General features: G+C 37.0%; 1 protein-coding gene across 1 annotated transcript in view; it reads left to right on the plus strand.

Annotated features, from left to right (window-relative positions):
* Positions 1–13,204, plus strand: part of UBA6 (ubiquitin like modifier activating enzyme 6) — a 69,510-nt gene extending 56,306 nt beyond the window's left edge. Inside the window, exons 28-33 of the mRNA XM_008158731.3 lie at positions 1,284–1,404; positions 2,539–2,732; positions 3,752–3,879; positions 4,793–4,880; positions 5,143–5,237; positions 10,943–13,204. Of these exons, the coding sequence (XP_008156953.2) occupies positions 1,284–1,404; positions 2,539–2,732; positions 3,752–3,879; positions 4,793–4,880; positions 5,143–5,237; positions 10,943–11,078 (762 nt within the window). The 3' untranslated portion in view covers positions 11,079–13,204. The remainder of the gene's footprint in view (positions 1–1,283; positions 1,405–2,538; positions 2,733–3,751; positions 3,880–4,792; positions 4,881–5,142; positions 5,238–10,942) is intronic.
* Positions 13,205–18,196: the final 4,992 nt, after the last annotated feature.

The raw sequence follows: 18,196 nt of genomic DNA on the forward strand, positions 1-18,196 counted from the left end.
TTGGCAAATAGTTATTGAACTTCTGTATATGTCAAATTCCATTCGAAGCCTGGAGAATCCAGGTTAGAGTTATAAAAACATGAGTTAGATGTCTTTTTAAAATAAAAAATAATTAGTGATGATGTAGCTAGTTTCTTAGTTTGAGAATATTAACTTCACTACCATTATGGGATGTCCAGTAAGTAATTCCTTAAGGATAAAGTACTTGTATATATTGCCTTGCATCTATATGAAGAAAGACATATTCTTTGGAAAAGAACTGCTTGTCAGCAATCAAGAAATATTTAAAGGATGCCTATATATTTTATGGATCTTCTGTTTCTTCAAAGACAGAAAACAGCTCTGTACTAGTTAGAGCCATGAAGTTTGTTTTGAAACAGATTTGTGAGAATTACAAACTTTTGATTATTATCAACTTTATTTAGTGTGGAATTTTAAAAGAGAACCATATAAATTCAGAGCTCACAAGCTATTCAGTAAATATTTTTAACACTCACTATAAATAAGTTTGTTTTATATATATTATTGTGGTTCTCTTAATGAACAAAGTAAGCATCCCTGAGAAAAAAGGTTCTCATAGAGTTTAGGTGTCAATGTTAGGAGACAGATAATAAAGAAAACATATAAATAACATAATATTACCTACTTCTGCAAGTGTGGGGAACCTTTTTTCTGCCAAGGGCCATTTGGATATTTATAACATCATTCGAGGGCCATACAAAATTATCAACTTAGCCCTGGCCAGTGTACTAGTAGCTCTGGTGGTTGGGCGTTGACCCAGGAATTAAGAGTCAAAGGTTCAATTCCTGGTCCGGGCTTATGCCCAGGTTGCAGGCTTGGTCCTCAGTGGGGGGATGTGCAAGAGGCCACCAATTAGTGATTCTCTCTTATCATTGATGTTTCTAACTCTCCCTCTCTCTTCCTATCTCTCTCTATAAAACCAATATAAATATATATTTTTTTTAATTATCAACTTAAAAATTAGCCTACTATATGTGGTCTGTCATTTAATTAACTCATCCCTAATGCCTTGCAGGGCCAGACCAAATGATTTTGCAGGCCTTATACAGCCCACAGGCCCTTATGGTCCATGGGCCGGATGTTCCCCAACCCTGTGTAACTAGAGGAAGGTATAAAACACATTGCACCATAAAGAGTAATAATCTGATTAAACTGGATAGGGGGTATATTTTCTCTTGTGATTTATTTGATAAAGCAGTATGTTAACCAAACTTAGATATTGGATGTGATACATTAATGAACATGTATACATGTATTTAAAGGTTGTTCAAACAGATGAAACAGCTCGGAAACCAGACCAGATTCCTATCAGCAGTGAAGATGAGAGAAATGCAATTTTCCAACTAGAAAAGATTATGTCATCTAATGAAGTTCTTACCACAAGTAAGAACTAATCTTTATTAAAATGTTTTGAACTTGGAGGGATTTCTGTTTTTGCTAAGTTCTACACCCAAAAGCTTATGGGATTTAATAACTAATACAGTAATGATATTAGTCTATTTCATGATCTAAAGAAAGGTACTGTTCATCTTTAACTGTGACTGAATTCATAATTTTCTTCACCATTGCCCTACTCTCAAAAGCTTAAATTTAATCTGCTTTGTTATTGTTCTGATTGTTTTAGGTTCTGTTGTGACTCCTTTTTAACTTATGACTAGCATAATGAACAAAAGTGGAGTCATTAACCTTAGACAAGTAAGTCACTTCAGGATAAAAATGCATAGACAGATTTTCTATTTTTCTTGGCTTCTTAGTCTCCATAATTACAGGGAATACAAACTGACCTACACACATACTTTGTCTTAAACATAGGGAAACTGAACAGTTAATTCCTTAAAAACAGAGCTACTAGTTGATGTTTTTAGACTTGCTCACCATTTTTCTATTGCATAAATCAACAGTTCCCAAACTTTTGGATTTTATGCACAGACCAGTAAAATTCAGGGAAAACAACCAGGATTAGCCTACTATTTATTTTACAAATAAAAGGTAACCATCTTAGTTTATTCATTATAGTTATAGAAAAAAACATACTATCATTTCTTGCTTTTTCTTTTCATCACAGATCAAATTACACCTATCTATAGAATGATTATGGGAACCACTGATCTAGAAATCTTTTAAAAAGATACATATTTTTATTTGACCAACTAACCCTATTCTTAGTTATCAGAGGTCAAATGTTTTAGGGTAGTATGTTTCAAATCAACTTTCATACAATACCCACTGTTGCCTTTTTATTGTAAACCACTTACTAGCAGATGTGGTACATGACTTTCTTATTTTTCTATTTTTTAGAAAGGTTTTTATAATCTAGAAACTTCTCTAATCTAGTGATATAAAAGCCATTATTTTCATTTCCTTCAATATCTGCAGTTCCTTGCATTTTTCTTATACATTTCAGTCATTCAAAAACATAAACAAAAAAGAACCTATCAGAGTAGTGAACCCACATTGCTTTTCACCTGATAAAATCTTTACCACTTACTAGGAAACTATTTTTCTGGTTATGATCAGGTGACCTTCAGATGGCAGTCCTTTCATTTGAAAAAGATGATGATCGTAATGGACACATAGATTTCATCACAGCTGCATCAAATCTTCGTGCTAAAATGTATAGCATTGAACCAGCTGACCGTTTCAAAACAAAGCGCATAGCTGGTAAAATTATACCTGCTATAGCAACAACCACAGCTGCGGTTTCTGGCTTGGTGAGTTTATTATTCTTTTAATGAAAATGCATCTTTTTCATCGCCTCTTTCCTTTTTTCCCATTATACTACCTCCAACCAGTTACTCAGAGATCTTAGAAAAGTAGAGGGATACATATTGATCTTATAATTTAAAATTACAAGACATTTGTTAAAATACAGTAATCTGCATTTTAAATATTTACAGGTATACAAACATTTTTAAAAATATATTTTTATTGATTTCAGAGAGGAAGGGAGAGGGAGAGAGATTGAAACATCAATGATAAGAGAGAATCATTGATCAGCTGCCTCCTGCATGCCCCACACTGGGGATTGAGTGCAACCCCAGGCATGTGCCCCATCTAGGAATCAAACTGTGACCTCCTGGTTCATAGGTCGACACTCAACCAGTGAACCATGCCATTATAACATTAAAAAAGAATAATCTCTGTCAAGATAGTCTAATTTTTCTTACAGTCACTAATCCTCTTAATCGTCTTTGTGTCCTCCATACCAAGCAGGTATTCTTTTTCTTGAATAAAATGAACTGCCCTGATCTTTGCTATTGGATTTTAGTGCTCTGCCTTAAAAAATATGTAATTCCCTGTTTGTGATTTGGTTTTCTTACAATTTAATCTTCCCTAATGATTCAGAATCTTTACAATGGCCCTAGTTACTACACTGTATACAGTGTTATTCTTAGAAGTCATGTAATTATCTGCCCCTGTATTGTGTTCTTAGACTATTATATTTTTGAGTTCTGCTATCTGCTTTCAAAGTAGGAAGATTACCTGGTTAAGTTAATATATTCTTTTAATAACTTTGTTCACCATATAGAGAACAGGTAAGGAGTTTGAAAGTATATATGCTAAAACTGAAGAGACTTATAAGAAATTTATATTGCTCTAGTCCAATACTTGATTTTACTCTTTACAGAGAAATGCTTGAGAAGAATTTAGGGATATTAAGTAGAGATAATTAAAGTCATTAATCGTTTTAGGCTTTTTATATAATCAATTTACTTTTTTTTAAATCTAGGTTGCATTGGAGATGATCAAAGTAGCTGCTGGCTGTCCCTTTGAAGCTTACAAAAATTGTTTCCTTAACTTAGCCATTCCAATTATAGTGTTTACAGAAACAACTGAAGTAAGAAAAACTGAAATCAGGTACGCATGAAGGTCTATTTCTCGTACATAATGAGAATAAAATAAAATTTTTACCTTTCAAAAGGGAAAAATACCAACTTCACATTTCCTTTTTTTCTAAATCTATAAATTCTTGCCAATACTTCAAGAACAGGTGAAAACCCTATCTTCTTGACATATTTTTTACTAAACTAGCCATAGAACTGTCCCAATACTTAATCTGTCACACTGTTTAGCATTGTACTATTTTATGGTTTCATATACCTAACTCAAATGAATTAGAAGACGCCTTGGTGTCTGACTAATGATTCATCCGATTTAGAATCTAGTTCCAAAAGCTATGTGACAAGGCAAAGCATTTGTCCTGGATCTTCATTTTTGGCTTTCCAGACTGGCAACAACCAAAATTTGAAAACATCTATTTTGGCAAGAGTGTGAAAAAGCACTTTCTTATATTACTGATGAGAGTATAAAGTAGTGTAACCCATAATATGGGGAATATAACACTGTATTTCAAATTTGCAGATACATTTACATTCATATCAAATGATAGTATGTACAAGATAGTCATTCTGGCATCATTTGTCATAACCAAAGATTGGAGCAACCCAAGTGTTCAGTAGTAGGGCACTGTAACATCCACACAGTGAAACTCATGCAGGTGTTTAAAAAAAAAGAGGGGGAGGACTCTATCACTAAGTCATACTGATTTATAATGAGATGCTAGAAAAATCAATAAGGAACTGATAAAAGTGGTAACCTATGTGGCATGTTGGAGAAACAAGTTTATGGAATAATTAGGAGTTGTATTTTCCTTTTTCCCCCTATATTAATATCTAGCTAAATTACAAGTAATGGACTTCTGAGAGGTTTTTATTATTATTAAAGGAAAGAAAATTAAAATGTTTTTGTTCTGAATATCTTTCTACAACAGAAATGGAATATCATTTACAATTTGGGACCGATGGACTATACATGGAAAAGAAGATTTCACCCTCTTGGATTTTATAAATGCTGTCAAAGTGAGACACGTATTCACTTAGTTGCTTTGAGTTTGTTTTTTATACATTAGTTGCTTTGAGTCTATACATAATTTTTTATACATAATTTTTTATACATAATTTTATGGGATAATTTAATAAATATTATTAAATATTTTTATACATAATTTTATGGGATAATTTAATAAATATTATTTTTACTGGCTGTAAAACATTGTCACCCAAAACTTTATATTTAGATTGAGCTTTGATTATTGTTTCTCTTTTGGATATTCACTTTCAGGAAAAGTACGGAATTGAGCCAACAATGGTGGTACAAGGTGTCAAAATGCTTTATGTCCCTATAATGCCTGGTCATGCAAAAAGATTGAAGTTAACGTAAGTATCACACACTATGTGCAAAAGAGTCACAGAAATTGAAACATATAAGCTGGATGCACACTGGAAAATTAAATATAGAGGTTTATCGAAATTCAGATAGAAGTATGTGTTTTACTCCTTATGCTAGTCAAAAGACTATGAATCTATCAAGCTCAGTTGGCTACCTCTCAAGAGAGATTCATCTATACTAATAAAAGAGTAATATGCTAATTAGACCAGGAGACCTTCCAGACATCCTTCTGGACAAAGCCATGGTGGCAGGGGCCAAGGCAGAGGCGGTTAGGGGCAATCAGGCCGGCAGGGGAGAGTAGTTAGGGGGATCAGGCCGGCAGGGGAGGGCAGTTAGGAGGATCCGGGCAGAACTGGAGGGCAGTTAGGGGCAATCAGGCTGACAGGGAAGGGCAGTTGGGGGTGATCAGGCAGGCAGGTGGAGGCAGTTAGGGGTGATCAGGCAGGCAAGAAGAGAGGTTAGGGGCAATAAGGCAGGCAGGCAGAGGGGTTAGGGGCAATCAGGCAGGCAGGCAAGTAAGCAGTTAGGAGCCAGCAGTCCCAGATTGCGAGAGGGATGTTCGACTGCCGGTTTAGGCCCAATTGGACCTAAACCAGCAGTCCGACATCCCCCAAGGGGTCCCGATTGGAGAGGGTGCATGCTGGGCTGAGGGAACCCCCCTCCCCCGTGCACGAATTTTGTGCACTGGGCCACTAGTAAGATTATAATACCCTTGTGAATTTATTGTAGTTCATTGTTAACTTTTCAGCCAATAGGCTTAAAAACCTGATTTGATCAACATACCAAGTGAAAATAGATCCACCTCGCCGAAACTGGTTTGGCTCAGTGGATAGAGCGTCGGCCTGCGGACTCAAGGGTCCCAGGTTCGATTCCAGTCAAGGGCATGTACCTTGGTTGCAGGCACATCCCCAGTAGGGGGTGTGCAAGAGGCAGCTAATCGATGTTTCTCTCTCATCGATGTTTCTAACTCTCTATCCCTATCTCTTCCTCTCTGTAAAAAATCAATAAAATATATTTTAAAAAAAAAAAAGAAAGAAAGAAAATAGATCCACCTCTCCTGGAATATGAGACTGAAGTATAAAAATAAAAATGCCAAATTGTTATATTCATTCATTCACCATTTATTTTTAAGGAGTATCTACTATGTGCCAGATACTTTTGTAAGCATTAGAGGTATAGCAGTGTGCAAAGCCAAGTCCCTGTCCTACTTTGAGAGTTTGCATAACAACTAGACAAGTACATCAGATAGTGTTAAATGCTATGGAGAAAAGAAAGCAGAATAAGGGGGTAAATTGCTGTGTTATATTTAGTAGTCTAGTTATTTCCTCTGCTTTTCATAGGGACCTAAAGAAAGAATAGGAACTAAAAAAGCCAGTCTTTATAGTGGTCTGCAAGGCCCTAAATGATCTGGTTCCCAGTTACTCCTCTAAATTCCTTTCATACTTCTCTCCTTTACTCTCAAAATTCTACCTATACTGGTCATTCTTTTCTTTGAACACTCCAGGCATGCACTAGCATGAAACCTTTACTCTAGTTGTTTCCTCTGCTTGTAACTCTTTCTGAGATAACAACCTGGCTAATTCTCACCTCTGGTCTTTGTACCTCCTGAAAAGGCCTCCATGAGCCCTGTTAAAATACTGCATCCTATCTGCTGTCCCCTCCTCACATGCCTGATCTCTGTTGCTCTACTTTTTTATATAGAATTCATCACTGACTTGTAGCTACTATATAATGTTTATTATTAATTATCTGTTTCCCCCAGGACCTAGACCATTAGCTTCACAAGGGGTAGGAATCTTTATTTACACTGACATATTTCAAGAACCTAGAGCAAATGCCTAGCACAAAATAAACATTAATAAATATTTGTCATATGAATAAATGAATCTCCACATGATGGTGCTATAACAGATATGTCAGCTTTAACTATGATGATCAGTTAGTGAGGTTATTCACTGTTTTTTATCATTATAATCCAGTCCTAATTATCTATACTTCACAAACAAAATTCCTATTATATTAGCTAAGGCATTAATTTGGCTCATATTGGTTGTGTGTGTTTTTTAATTCAGATCCTAAATGTCTTTTGGATAAAGAGTAGTATTTAGAATTATGTCATATAGTACCTAGATGAGATTGGAATGTGTGGTCCTGAAGTGTATTAACTAGTGAAATTGAAATTTTGCTGTGAATAATTCATAAAAATGCTTTATAGAATTGGCCAATATGTGTAAGCTCCAGCATGATGTTTTGTGAATGATATTTCTCATTTGATTACATTGTTTATTTAGCAGATAATTTACTGAGTACCTATGAAGTGTCTGGATAAGCTTGGCTTCAGAAATACCTGGGTTCACATCCTTCCTCAGCCATTTGTTTTGTCACATGGATTTGTAGTTTATTGAACTTTTTTGAAACTTAGTTTCCTATCCACAAACATGGATGTTTGTGCAATTGAATACTAAAATAATAGTAAGGGCTAGTATTGTAATAGCAAGTAAAAAATATTCAATAAATATTACTCCTGTTAATGTTTTGTCATCATACATCTTTATCAAATGGACCTTGCTCTCAAGGAGTTCACAGTTTAAGGAAAAGTCACATGTTAATAATTAAAATGTAATTGAAGAATTATTATAATAAAGGTTTTTACAGAATACTATGGGTACTACTAAATCAAACCTTGTGCTTAGGGTAGGTTTCATTTGCACTACTTTTGAAAATGGATTATATCAGGCAAAAGCAATAGTTTGTGCAAAGGCATGCAGCTGATAATCAAGAGAATACATGATCTATTTGGAAAATCAAGTATTTTTGAATGACTTAAGGATGAGGTGGAGAAGAGTAAGTGGTGGAAAGAATGAAAGTTATATATGGGACAAAATATCTTTGTAAAATGGAAGGAGCTGCTATTGAGGATTAAAGATTTTATAGTTCAGAGCCTGGCATGAGATGGGTATGATAGATAATATTATTAGGCAAGAGAATAAATTAAGATTTACTTTTTAAGAGAATATTGGCAGCAGAGTAGATTGGAGGTAGAAGAGAAAATGGAGACATCTGTCTAGAAGCTAATGCAGTAATAGTGTATATAGATGATAGTTTGATTTAAGACAACAGTGACAATCGCAAAAACTAAGTGGGAGCGGGGAGTTAGAGTTTTTGTAATCAATTATTTTTTTCAATTACAGTTTACATTCAATGTTATTTATTCTTGTACTAGAGGCCCAGTGCACGAAATTCGTGCACGGAGGGGTGTGTCCCTCAGCCCAGCCTGCACCCTCTCCAATCTGGGACATCCCTCTCACAATCCAGGACTTCTGGCTCCCAACTGCTCGCCTGCCTGCCTGCCATCCTGATTGTCCCTAACCACTTCTGCCTGACAGCCTGATCACCCCCTAACCATTCCCCTGACAGCCTGATTGATGCCTAACTGCTCCCCTGCCAGCCTGTTTGCCCCTAACTGCCCTCCCCTGCAGGCGTGGTCACCCCTAACTGCCCTCCCCTGCAGGCCTGGTCATCCCCAACTGGTCTCCCCTGCAGGCCTGGGTCCCCCCCCCAACTGCCCTTCCCTGCAGGCCCGGTTGCCCCCAACTTCCCTCCTCTGCCGGCCTGGTCACCCCTAACTTCCCTCCCCTACAGGCTTGATTGCACCCAACTGTCCTCCCTTGCAGGCCTGGTGCCTCCCAACTGCCCTCCCCTGCTGGCCATCTTGTGACGGCCATCTTGTGTCCACATGGGGTCAGTCATTTTGACCACATAGGGGCGGCCATCTTGGGTGTTGGAGTGACGGTCAATTTTCATGTTATTATTTTATTAGATAGGAGGATTAGATAGCATAGAGACTTGGTGCACGGGTGGGGGCCGACTGGTTTTCCCTGAAAGGTGTCCTGGATCAGGGTGGGGGTTCCCTTGGGGCATGGGGCAGCCTGGGTTAGGGGCCTGTGGTGGTTTGCAGGCCGGCCACGCCCCCTGGCGACCCAAGTGGAGGCCCTGGTATCTGGGATTTATTTATCTTCTATAATTGAAACTTTGTAGCCTTAAGCGGAGGCCAAGAAAGGTCAGGGCTGCAAAAACTTGGCTTCCTCCATTGCCGGGGGCAACTCAAGCCTCCTGCTCTCTCCAGCTCCGTGGCTGCCGCCATTTTTGTTGGGATTTATTTATCTTCTATAATTGAAACTTTGTAGCCTTAAGTGGAGGCCAAGGCAGGCCAGGGCAGGCAGAAAGCTTGGCTTCCTCTGTTGCCAGGGAAACCCAAGCCTCCTGCTCTCTCCGTGGCCGCAGCCATCTTGGTTGGGTTAATTTGCATACTCACTCTTGATTGGCTGGTGGGTGTGGCTTGTGGGTGTAGCAGAGGTACGGTCAATTTGCATATTGCTCTTTTATTAGATAGGATTAGTTTCGGGTGTATAGCACAGTGGTTAGACAATCATACATTTTACAATGTCCCCCCTCCTCCATATTTTAAGTACCCCTCTGACCCCATTGGTAGTTACTATAATACTAGAGGCCCAGTGCATGAAATTCGTGCATGGGGGGGCGGGCGGGGGTCCCTCAGCCTGGCCTGCACCCTCTCCAATCCGGGATCCTTCTCACAATCTGGGGCCACTGGATCCTAACCGCTCACCTGCCTACCTACCTGATCCCCCCCTAACCACTCTGCCTGCCTGCCTGATTTCATTCCCAATTGCTCCCCCACCAGCCTGATCATGCCCCTCAATGCTTGCTCCCCTGCCGGCCTGATTGCCCCTAACTGCTTGCTCCCTTGCCGGCTGATCACCCCTAACTGCTTTGCTCCCCTGCTGGCCTGATCGCCCCTAATTGCCTCTTTCTCAGTCTCTGCCACCGTGGCTTCGTCCAGAAGGAAGTTGGACGTCCAGTTGATCCGGTCTAATTAGCATATTACCCTTTTATTATTATAGGTTATTGACTATATTCTTTATGCTGTAATTTACATTGCTGTGACTATTTTGTAACTGCCAATTTGTTTAAGTGTTTTTTTTGGTATGTAGGATAAACATAGGATATAAGGGAAAGGTGAAACTTAAAAATGTGTTTTACTGTGATGTTTCTAGCTTGCATTCGAAGATTTAAATCTTGCTTGCTTTTTACTCTTTACAGAGACATGAATGAGAAGAATTTATGATTTCTCTAAACTTTATAGGAGGTTTAGGAGAATTTGTTTTCTTAAATCATTGCTTTCAAAAAGCATTTTGGGTTGTTTATGCTTTTTGTGTGTTGGAGAATTTGTTTCACTTTTTGTTTTTGTCTTTGAATAAGTGGTTTATATTCTTTATCACTATCAGCAGTGGTCCAAAGTGATTCACTGTTAGGTAAATGAGTGTCTTGAGTTTAGAGCTTTTAGTTAAAAAAAGAAAGAAAGAGAGAGAGAGGGAGGGAGGGAGGGAGGGAGAGAGAGAGAGAGAGAGAGAGAGAGAGAGAGAGAGAGAGAGAGAGAGAGAGAGAGAGAGGAGAGAGAGAAAAAGAAAGAAAGAAAGAAAGAAAGAAAGAAAGAAAGAAAGAAAGAAAGAAAGAAAGAAAGAAAAGAAAGAAAAGATGAAAACAGATTATTATTGGGGTTAAAAATGAAAATAAAGTCTAGATACAAGTCTAATTCTCTGGACAATATTAGTCAGCAAATCATTCATTTTAGGAATTTACCTAATTATTTGTCTTTGGTTATTTTTTTTAGAATGCATAAACTTGTAAAACCTACTACTGAAAAGAAATATGTGGATCTTACTGTGTCATTTGCCCCAGACACTGATGGAGATGAAGATTTGCCTGGACCTCCAGTAAGATACTACTTTAGTCATGACACTGATTAACAGAAGTTGTCTTAAAGTTGCTGCAGGACTTCTTTGACTTTAGAAAGAGTGGCTTAATTCAGAGCTGCAAAATGAGCTCATATTACCATGGATTTCTCTTTGAGGAAAACTTAATTTAAGGGACATAACATTAAGAAACTACACTGAAGAACTGCAAAACCTTTTGGAGCATAGTATATACTTGTTATGTGGATATGATCACAAGCAACTTTGAATTGGAATGTCATTTTATAATGCTTACAACAAATTTGTGTATTAATCTCTCTGGATGAATAGAAGGAAATATATGTATCCATGACTAGAAAAGATAAAAGATTAAGGAAATTAAAGTAACAAATGCAACTATCCAAAAAGTTTAATCCTATTTTATGAATTTCTTATTTGTTTAGTTTTTGAGGCCTGTTTTTCTATACAAATAGTGTCAGGCACCCATACTTCTCATGATTAGACTTTGAATTTAACACCAGTGGGAAGTAGAGAGATGGTGGATAAAGAGTAGACATTTTAAGTTTCACAGTTGCAGTTTACTGTTCTATTACCTCTGCTAGTTTAACCAGAGTTTGTTATATCACCATCTCCCAAAAGTCAGGATCGTTGTTGATAACATCAGTGTTGTAAGCCATGAGCAGTAGGTCAGATGACTAAATGTTAACCGTATTACATGGACTCTGACAACCCTCTTAGAGAATCTGTGAATGTGAATAGATGTAGCTAATCATTTGATTCTTCAATATGCTTTCTCATGTGGCCGTTGTATTTATTTGGAACTCTAGACCTGATTGTCATAGTATATAAGATTAAAAGGTCTTGTGAAGGGAGTGTTTTTTAGAAGTAGATGAAAACTAGAAATTAAAAAATTATCACTAGTTGAGTCTTGGATTTTTTTCCCCCAGCTACCTAATGGACAGAAAAGAATAATTTAATATTTTATGTTAAAAAGAAACGTATTATTTTATTCTGCATTCCCAGAAAGGGAGTTGATGAAAATAAAAATTTATTTTTTTAGGTTTTTGATGACAGAAACTTTCTGTTTTCTGATATGAGCTGTTGCATATGTTCATATAAATGCTATCATTAAAATGACATAAAGTATACTCAACACTGTAAACTCAATGAAAACAGCAAATGTTTCTTTTTCTAAGACTACCATGTATTCTAAAGCAAGTTTAACCCACAAAAGTCATTTTCCTCTAGCTGCTTTTCTTCTGCTCCCCTGTTCAGACCATTAGTAGGTACTTTGATAAATTAAAAACTAATTTCCATCAGTATTATTCTAGTTAGGTATATTTTTATATCTTCAACTTAACTTTGATTTTATTTAGAAATACTTTAAATGACTATCAACCAGCTTTATTATTTTATTCTTTTGTAAAAGTATTATCCAGTTGAGAAAATAAATTTCTTTAGGAGTAGAGGGTGAAATTGTATGGTTAACAGATAGATAATCTGTACATTGGGAGGTGGAGAGAAGTGGACAGGATAAATTTAAAGGAAATGGCTACCTTTGAAATAAGCAATTAATTTTTGGTTCCTCATATCCTACTCTATCCAATTGTGCATATTAGAAATGTAATGCTTAAAGTTAATGTTACTTAAAATTGAATCCAGAAACATCAGAGTTCTATGGCTTTATAGGGTAGGAATAATAAAAAGACTTTTCTCTAAGAAGCCTTTTCCCACTTTTATGTTGTTTTGTGCTCCATGATAGTAACTGATATTTTCCAGGTAGCCATTTAATAAGTCAACTATGATCTAACAGCTTGCTTATCATTTGATGTAAATCTCCAAATCTTTTCCAAAGTAAAGTTAGAACATGCTCTCAGTTCTTATTTATAGAGACCAGTGCTTTAGCTGATACAAACAAAATCAACAGGATTAAACCTGAGACCCTTTTGTCGTTGCTTTTATTTTTTCAGTAGGTAATGGTTATTGCTATTAATTTCTTCTGTTTAGTTCTAAGCTGGAAAGCCAAGGTGAAGTTAATGACAATTTTTTTCATTCTCTAGTTTATTTCTGTACTATGAGATTGTTATTGATGATTGCAATACCAGGTGCAAAAATTAATTATTTGATTTTGTATGGTACCACTGAGTAATTTTTTACTTATTAAAAATAAAGAAATTTGAAAAAAAAAGAAATTTGACAATATCTTTGTAAATCCAGAGATTCCAGTTTGCTATTTATTTTGTGGGTAATGTTGCTTTGGTGTTTGCTAATTTTCAAGTTTTGCAGTCATGGAGATACAACAGTCACTGGATGTGGAGGGACATTACTTCAAAATTTTTTTGGCTCCTGGAAATTCTATTAAAACAATTAAGGGTAAATGATGGTGACCTTATAAATCCCAGAAGATCTGCTAAATCCCAAACTGTTAGCTGCAAATTTCTAATGTCCATTTTAGAGTTCAAAGCAGTTATGTTAATTCATCTGTAAGTTCTTCTAAATTGTTCCAAAGGTAGAACTTGAAAATAGATGTGTATCATTAAGTCCACGATTTTATAATTAGTAAAATGAAGACAACAAGAAAATTGTTCTCTTGAGATTTTGAGGAAAAAACCTCTTGACCTGATAATTCATAATGAATATTATCAAAAATTCATTGTAATCATCTATATAATAAAAGTCTAAGCAACCATTACAACAGAACAACCAGTCGCTATGATGCACACTGACCACCAGGGGGAAATGCTCAATGCAGGAGCTGCCCCCTGGTGGTCAGTGCGCCCCACAATGAGGAGCACAGCTCAGCCAGAAGCTGGGCTCACGGCTGGCGAGGGAGCGCAGCAGCGGTGGTGGGAGCCTCTCCCGCCTCCACAGCAGTGCTAAGGAGCAGCAAGCTGAGTGGTAAGGAGCGAGTGGTCCCAGACTGCAGACTGTAAGAGGGCACAGGCCAGGCTGAGGGACACACCCCCTCTCCCCTAGTGCATGAATTTCATGCACCGGGCCTCTAGTAAGTGTATAATTTACTCAGTATAGAATCACTAGGTATGAGTTTGGCTGTTTTACTTTTAACAAATTCAACAGGACATTGAGATCTTGGAGATCATAGTAGGTAATGAGAAGGTAATTTGTGTTTATTTTTGTCTTGCTATGTCCTATCTTTGTTTTTTAATTAAGAAACAAATATTCAAAAGAGTACATAAAATATAAATACACAGTTTAAGGAATCATTTTAAGGTAGTAGCTATTTGTATAACCAGCTCGCAAATCAATAGAACATTGACAGCAGCCAGAAACTCCCCTTGTAGTCCCTTCCTAATCAGCCAGCTTCTCCCCACATAGCTTCTGGCAATAATACCACCCTACCTCCTGTGATAACTGTCATTTTTATTTATTTTTAGTGTTACCATCTATGTCGTACTTAAACAATGCCATTTACTTTTTGATGGTTTTGAACTTTTAAGTAAATGGAACCATACTGTATTCTTCTGTGGCTGCTTCTTTCATTGAACAAGGAATTCATTCATGTTGCCTGTACCTATACTTCATTCATCATCATAGTTGTATAATTTAACTTTGCAGTAACATACCACAATTTATTCATTCTATTGACTGCAGACAATTGTGATGTTTTTAGTTTGGGGCAATCACAGTTCCCAATGAACATTTTTATGTGTATCTCCTAGTTCAGGTATAACTTAGGAATGGGATTTCTTGGTCATAGGGTATTTATATCTTAAATCTTATTAGATAATAACAGTTTTTCCTGAGCAATAGAGAGGTTCTATTTCTCAATTGTGCATACACAAAACACAGTTTATTTTTGTATTATTATTTATTATTGTATTATTTTTCATACAAACAACTGTAAACCTACTTTTACCCTGCTCTGATATTTATATATATATCTTTTCTGAATTTTTTTGTTCCTTTTCTATACTTGTGCTGTCTATTGTTTTCATCACTACAGCTAATAATTGTTTTTTTATATTTGGCAGAACTAGTAAGACTGTCTTGGTTATTCTTAGCCCTTTGTATTTTCAGTTCTCAAATTTCTATTTGCAAATATGGAAATCTGTCACTCTTGCAGTTTCCAATTGTCTTGCTGTAATTTTCAGTCTTTTATCTACCTGAACATGAAAACCAATATTTTATAGTCTGTTTAATAATTCCCAAATCTGAAATTCTCTTGGTCTTTTCTTTTTCTTTTGTTTCTGCTAATCCTCATTTCTTATATTTTTGTCAACACTATATTTGAAAAATGCCAACACTATATTTGAAAAGTTGTAGAAGCAATTTGATGCCCAGCATCATCATTTTCATCCTCCACAGAATTTTTTCATATGCTCTACCAGATACTTGGGCACTAGTAGTTTGGGATCGTTTTTACCCAGTTTTAGAAAATGAGATTTTCTAAGTCATCCATGTCACTCAGAGCTGAACTGTAGACTGTAGTAGTGCTCTTTCTTCCTGTTAACCCTTACTCCTACAATCCAGAAGGGTTGCAAAGTGTGGGCTGGGGTTAATAGGGCCCCCACCTCTTGGCTGGCACTAGATTCAATCTTTGAATCCCTAGCCCCTTAGCTGTGCTCAGCTTCTCAGTGGACTCTTACTTAAAAATTTCCCAAAGCTCTCAGGGAACAAGTGATCCCAAACAAAGGGTTCACCTTAATGAAGTTCTATTTTTCCCAGATATTAGCCTGATAATTGTTCACTGACAACTCGATGCCTTCCCAACATTTTTTAAATATATTTTGTCCAACTTTTTAAAATATTCTCAAATAAGTATGTTAAACCAAATGACTTAGCTACTTCATTTCTTAACTGTTGGTTAGTGTAAAATATAATTGATGTCTTTGTATTGCTTCTGTATCTGAAACTTACTAAACTCTAATGATTCTTATAATTATTTGTAAATTCTTTTGGGCCTCCTATATAATCTTGAAAGAGGGACAGTGTTTAGTCTTTTTTTAAGATTCAAATTTTGTTTTTGTTAATCTTCTCTTGTATGTTACTTTTTGTTTCCATTAATTTCTGTTTTTATCAATATTACTTAGTTTTTTCCTATTTTCTTTAGGGTTTTTTTTAACTGTTCTTTTTTCTAACGTCTTGAGATGAATGCTTACTTCATTCATTTTCAGCCTATCTTCAAACATATGAATTTAAAAGTTATAAATATCTCTATATTACTATAATATTTTATAGTTACATTATATCATACTCTAATCACTGTTGTATTCACATTCCACAGTTTTGGTATATATGCAGGGTGTTACAAAAGTAGGTTTTCGGTTGTAAGTACACAAAACAGTTTATTCTTGTATTATTATTTATTAATTATTGTATTATTTTCTATACGAATAATTGTAAACCTACTTTTGCCCCACCCTTTGTGTGTATGTGTACTTGTTTATTTACTAGAGGCCCGCTGCACGAAATTCGTGTGTAGGTATGGTCCCTAGGCCTGGCCTGCGACCAGGGCCATCTTCCCCAGCTGTCCGCAGCTGGCCCTGCCCGCCATCGCCACCCACCCCCAGTTCTCCGTTCGCCATTCTGCCCACTCACCGGCCCTGCCCTCTCTGTGTGTGGGGTGACCGGTGGGATGGGGGCCTTGGCCTGGGGCCACCCCTGTCCCCCGCCACTTACCCCCAGTTCCTCATTCGCCATTGGGCAATTGGAACCTGCGAGCTGGGGAAAGCGACCGAGAGATGGCCATTGCACCTCACAGTGACTGGAGCAGTCGTTCTGGTCGTTCCGCCTTAAGGTCAAATCACATATTACCTTTTTATAATTTATGATTATTTAGGATAGAGGCCTGGTGCACAGGTGGGGGCCAGCCAGCCTGCCCTGATGGGGGCCCCAGATCAGGGTGGGGGTCCCTGCTTGGGGGATGGGCTCATCAGGGCGAGGGGCTGCTGGGTAGTTTGCAGGTTGGCCATGTCCCCGGTTGGGGTGGGGGTCCCCAATGGGGGGCAGGGCCAGCCAGGGTGAGGGGGAGCGGTCGTTCTGGTCTCTGGTCGTTCCACTGTTTTGATCGCTGGGCTTTTATTGTATAGGATTGTTAATATTTAAAATATTTTCTATTTTCATTAGGAGTTCCTCTTTGACTCTTGATTTTTTTAGCAGAGTGTTCCTTCATATCAGCCTAGAGTTTGAATTTTGGGGCTTTTTAAATTTAATTTGATAATTTGTATATTCTAACTGGAACATTTAGGCCATTTATATCCCATGTAATTACTGATAGATTTATTTCTGCCATTTTATTTTTCGGGGATTTTCTGTTCTGTGGTTGTTTTTCTCTAATTTCTAACCTTTTCAAATTTGTATTTACTTAGTTTTTTTACTCCATTTATTGCCATTTCTCTCAATTCTAGACACCCTTTCGTATTCCAAAGTTTTGGAAACTACATTTCTCCTTTGCCATTAGGCTTCCTTTAGGTTCCATAAATAGCACTAGAAGGAAACTAGAATGCTGGACAAGGGAGAAGAGACTTTTACCCTTGCCAATTGCTTCCTGATGTCAGCATGCTTTTCTTCCAGTGTTTGTGGTTGGTTTCTAGGCACTAACTTTATTCTGGCACTGTGCAGGGTATCTCATCTAGGCTTCCAGTTCTAACAATCTCACCCTCTGCCCATTAATAGTTGTGTACCTTGCTGACATTTTCAGTTCTACCAAGACCTATTTAACCAATTCCTTAGGTTAAATTCTTTCTTAATATAAATGACATAGTTTCTCTTTTCCTAATTTGATAATTACACCTTTTTCTGTTTACTAGTTTAGTAGCTTTTGTCTTTTGATAATTACCTTATTTTACAATATGCATATACAGATTAAGACTAAAGTGAGTCATTATCTTTACCTTTTTGCAGATTTATTATAGTTTCTGAAAATGGCCACAGCAATATTTCCAATCTCACATGCTCTTCTAGAAGCTTGTCACACACTCCCAACCCCCATCAAGAGATAGTCTATCTCTACTTCCTTTGAACCCAAACAAAATATTTTTACTGCCTCAACTAATATAACAGAATGCAGCATATGTAACTCTGTATGATTTCCAATGTTAGGTCATAAAGGCTCGCTCTCTTGGCTCTTCCTTTCTTGCTTGCTGTTTCCCTCTTGGAAAGTTCAATCTTGAAATCAGACATCATACTGTGAGGTAGCCTAAACTAGCCCA

Source organism: Eptesicus fuscus, chromosome 2 (genome assembly GCF_027574615.1).
Source record: "Eptesicus fuscus isolate TK198812 chromosome 2, DD_ASM_mEF_20220401, whole genome shotgun sequence".
In the NCBI taxonomy this organism is placed as follows: domain Eukaryota; kingdom Metazoa; phylum Chordata; class Mammalia; order Chiroptera; family Vespertilionidae; genus Eptesicus; species Eptesicus fuscus.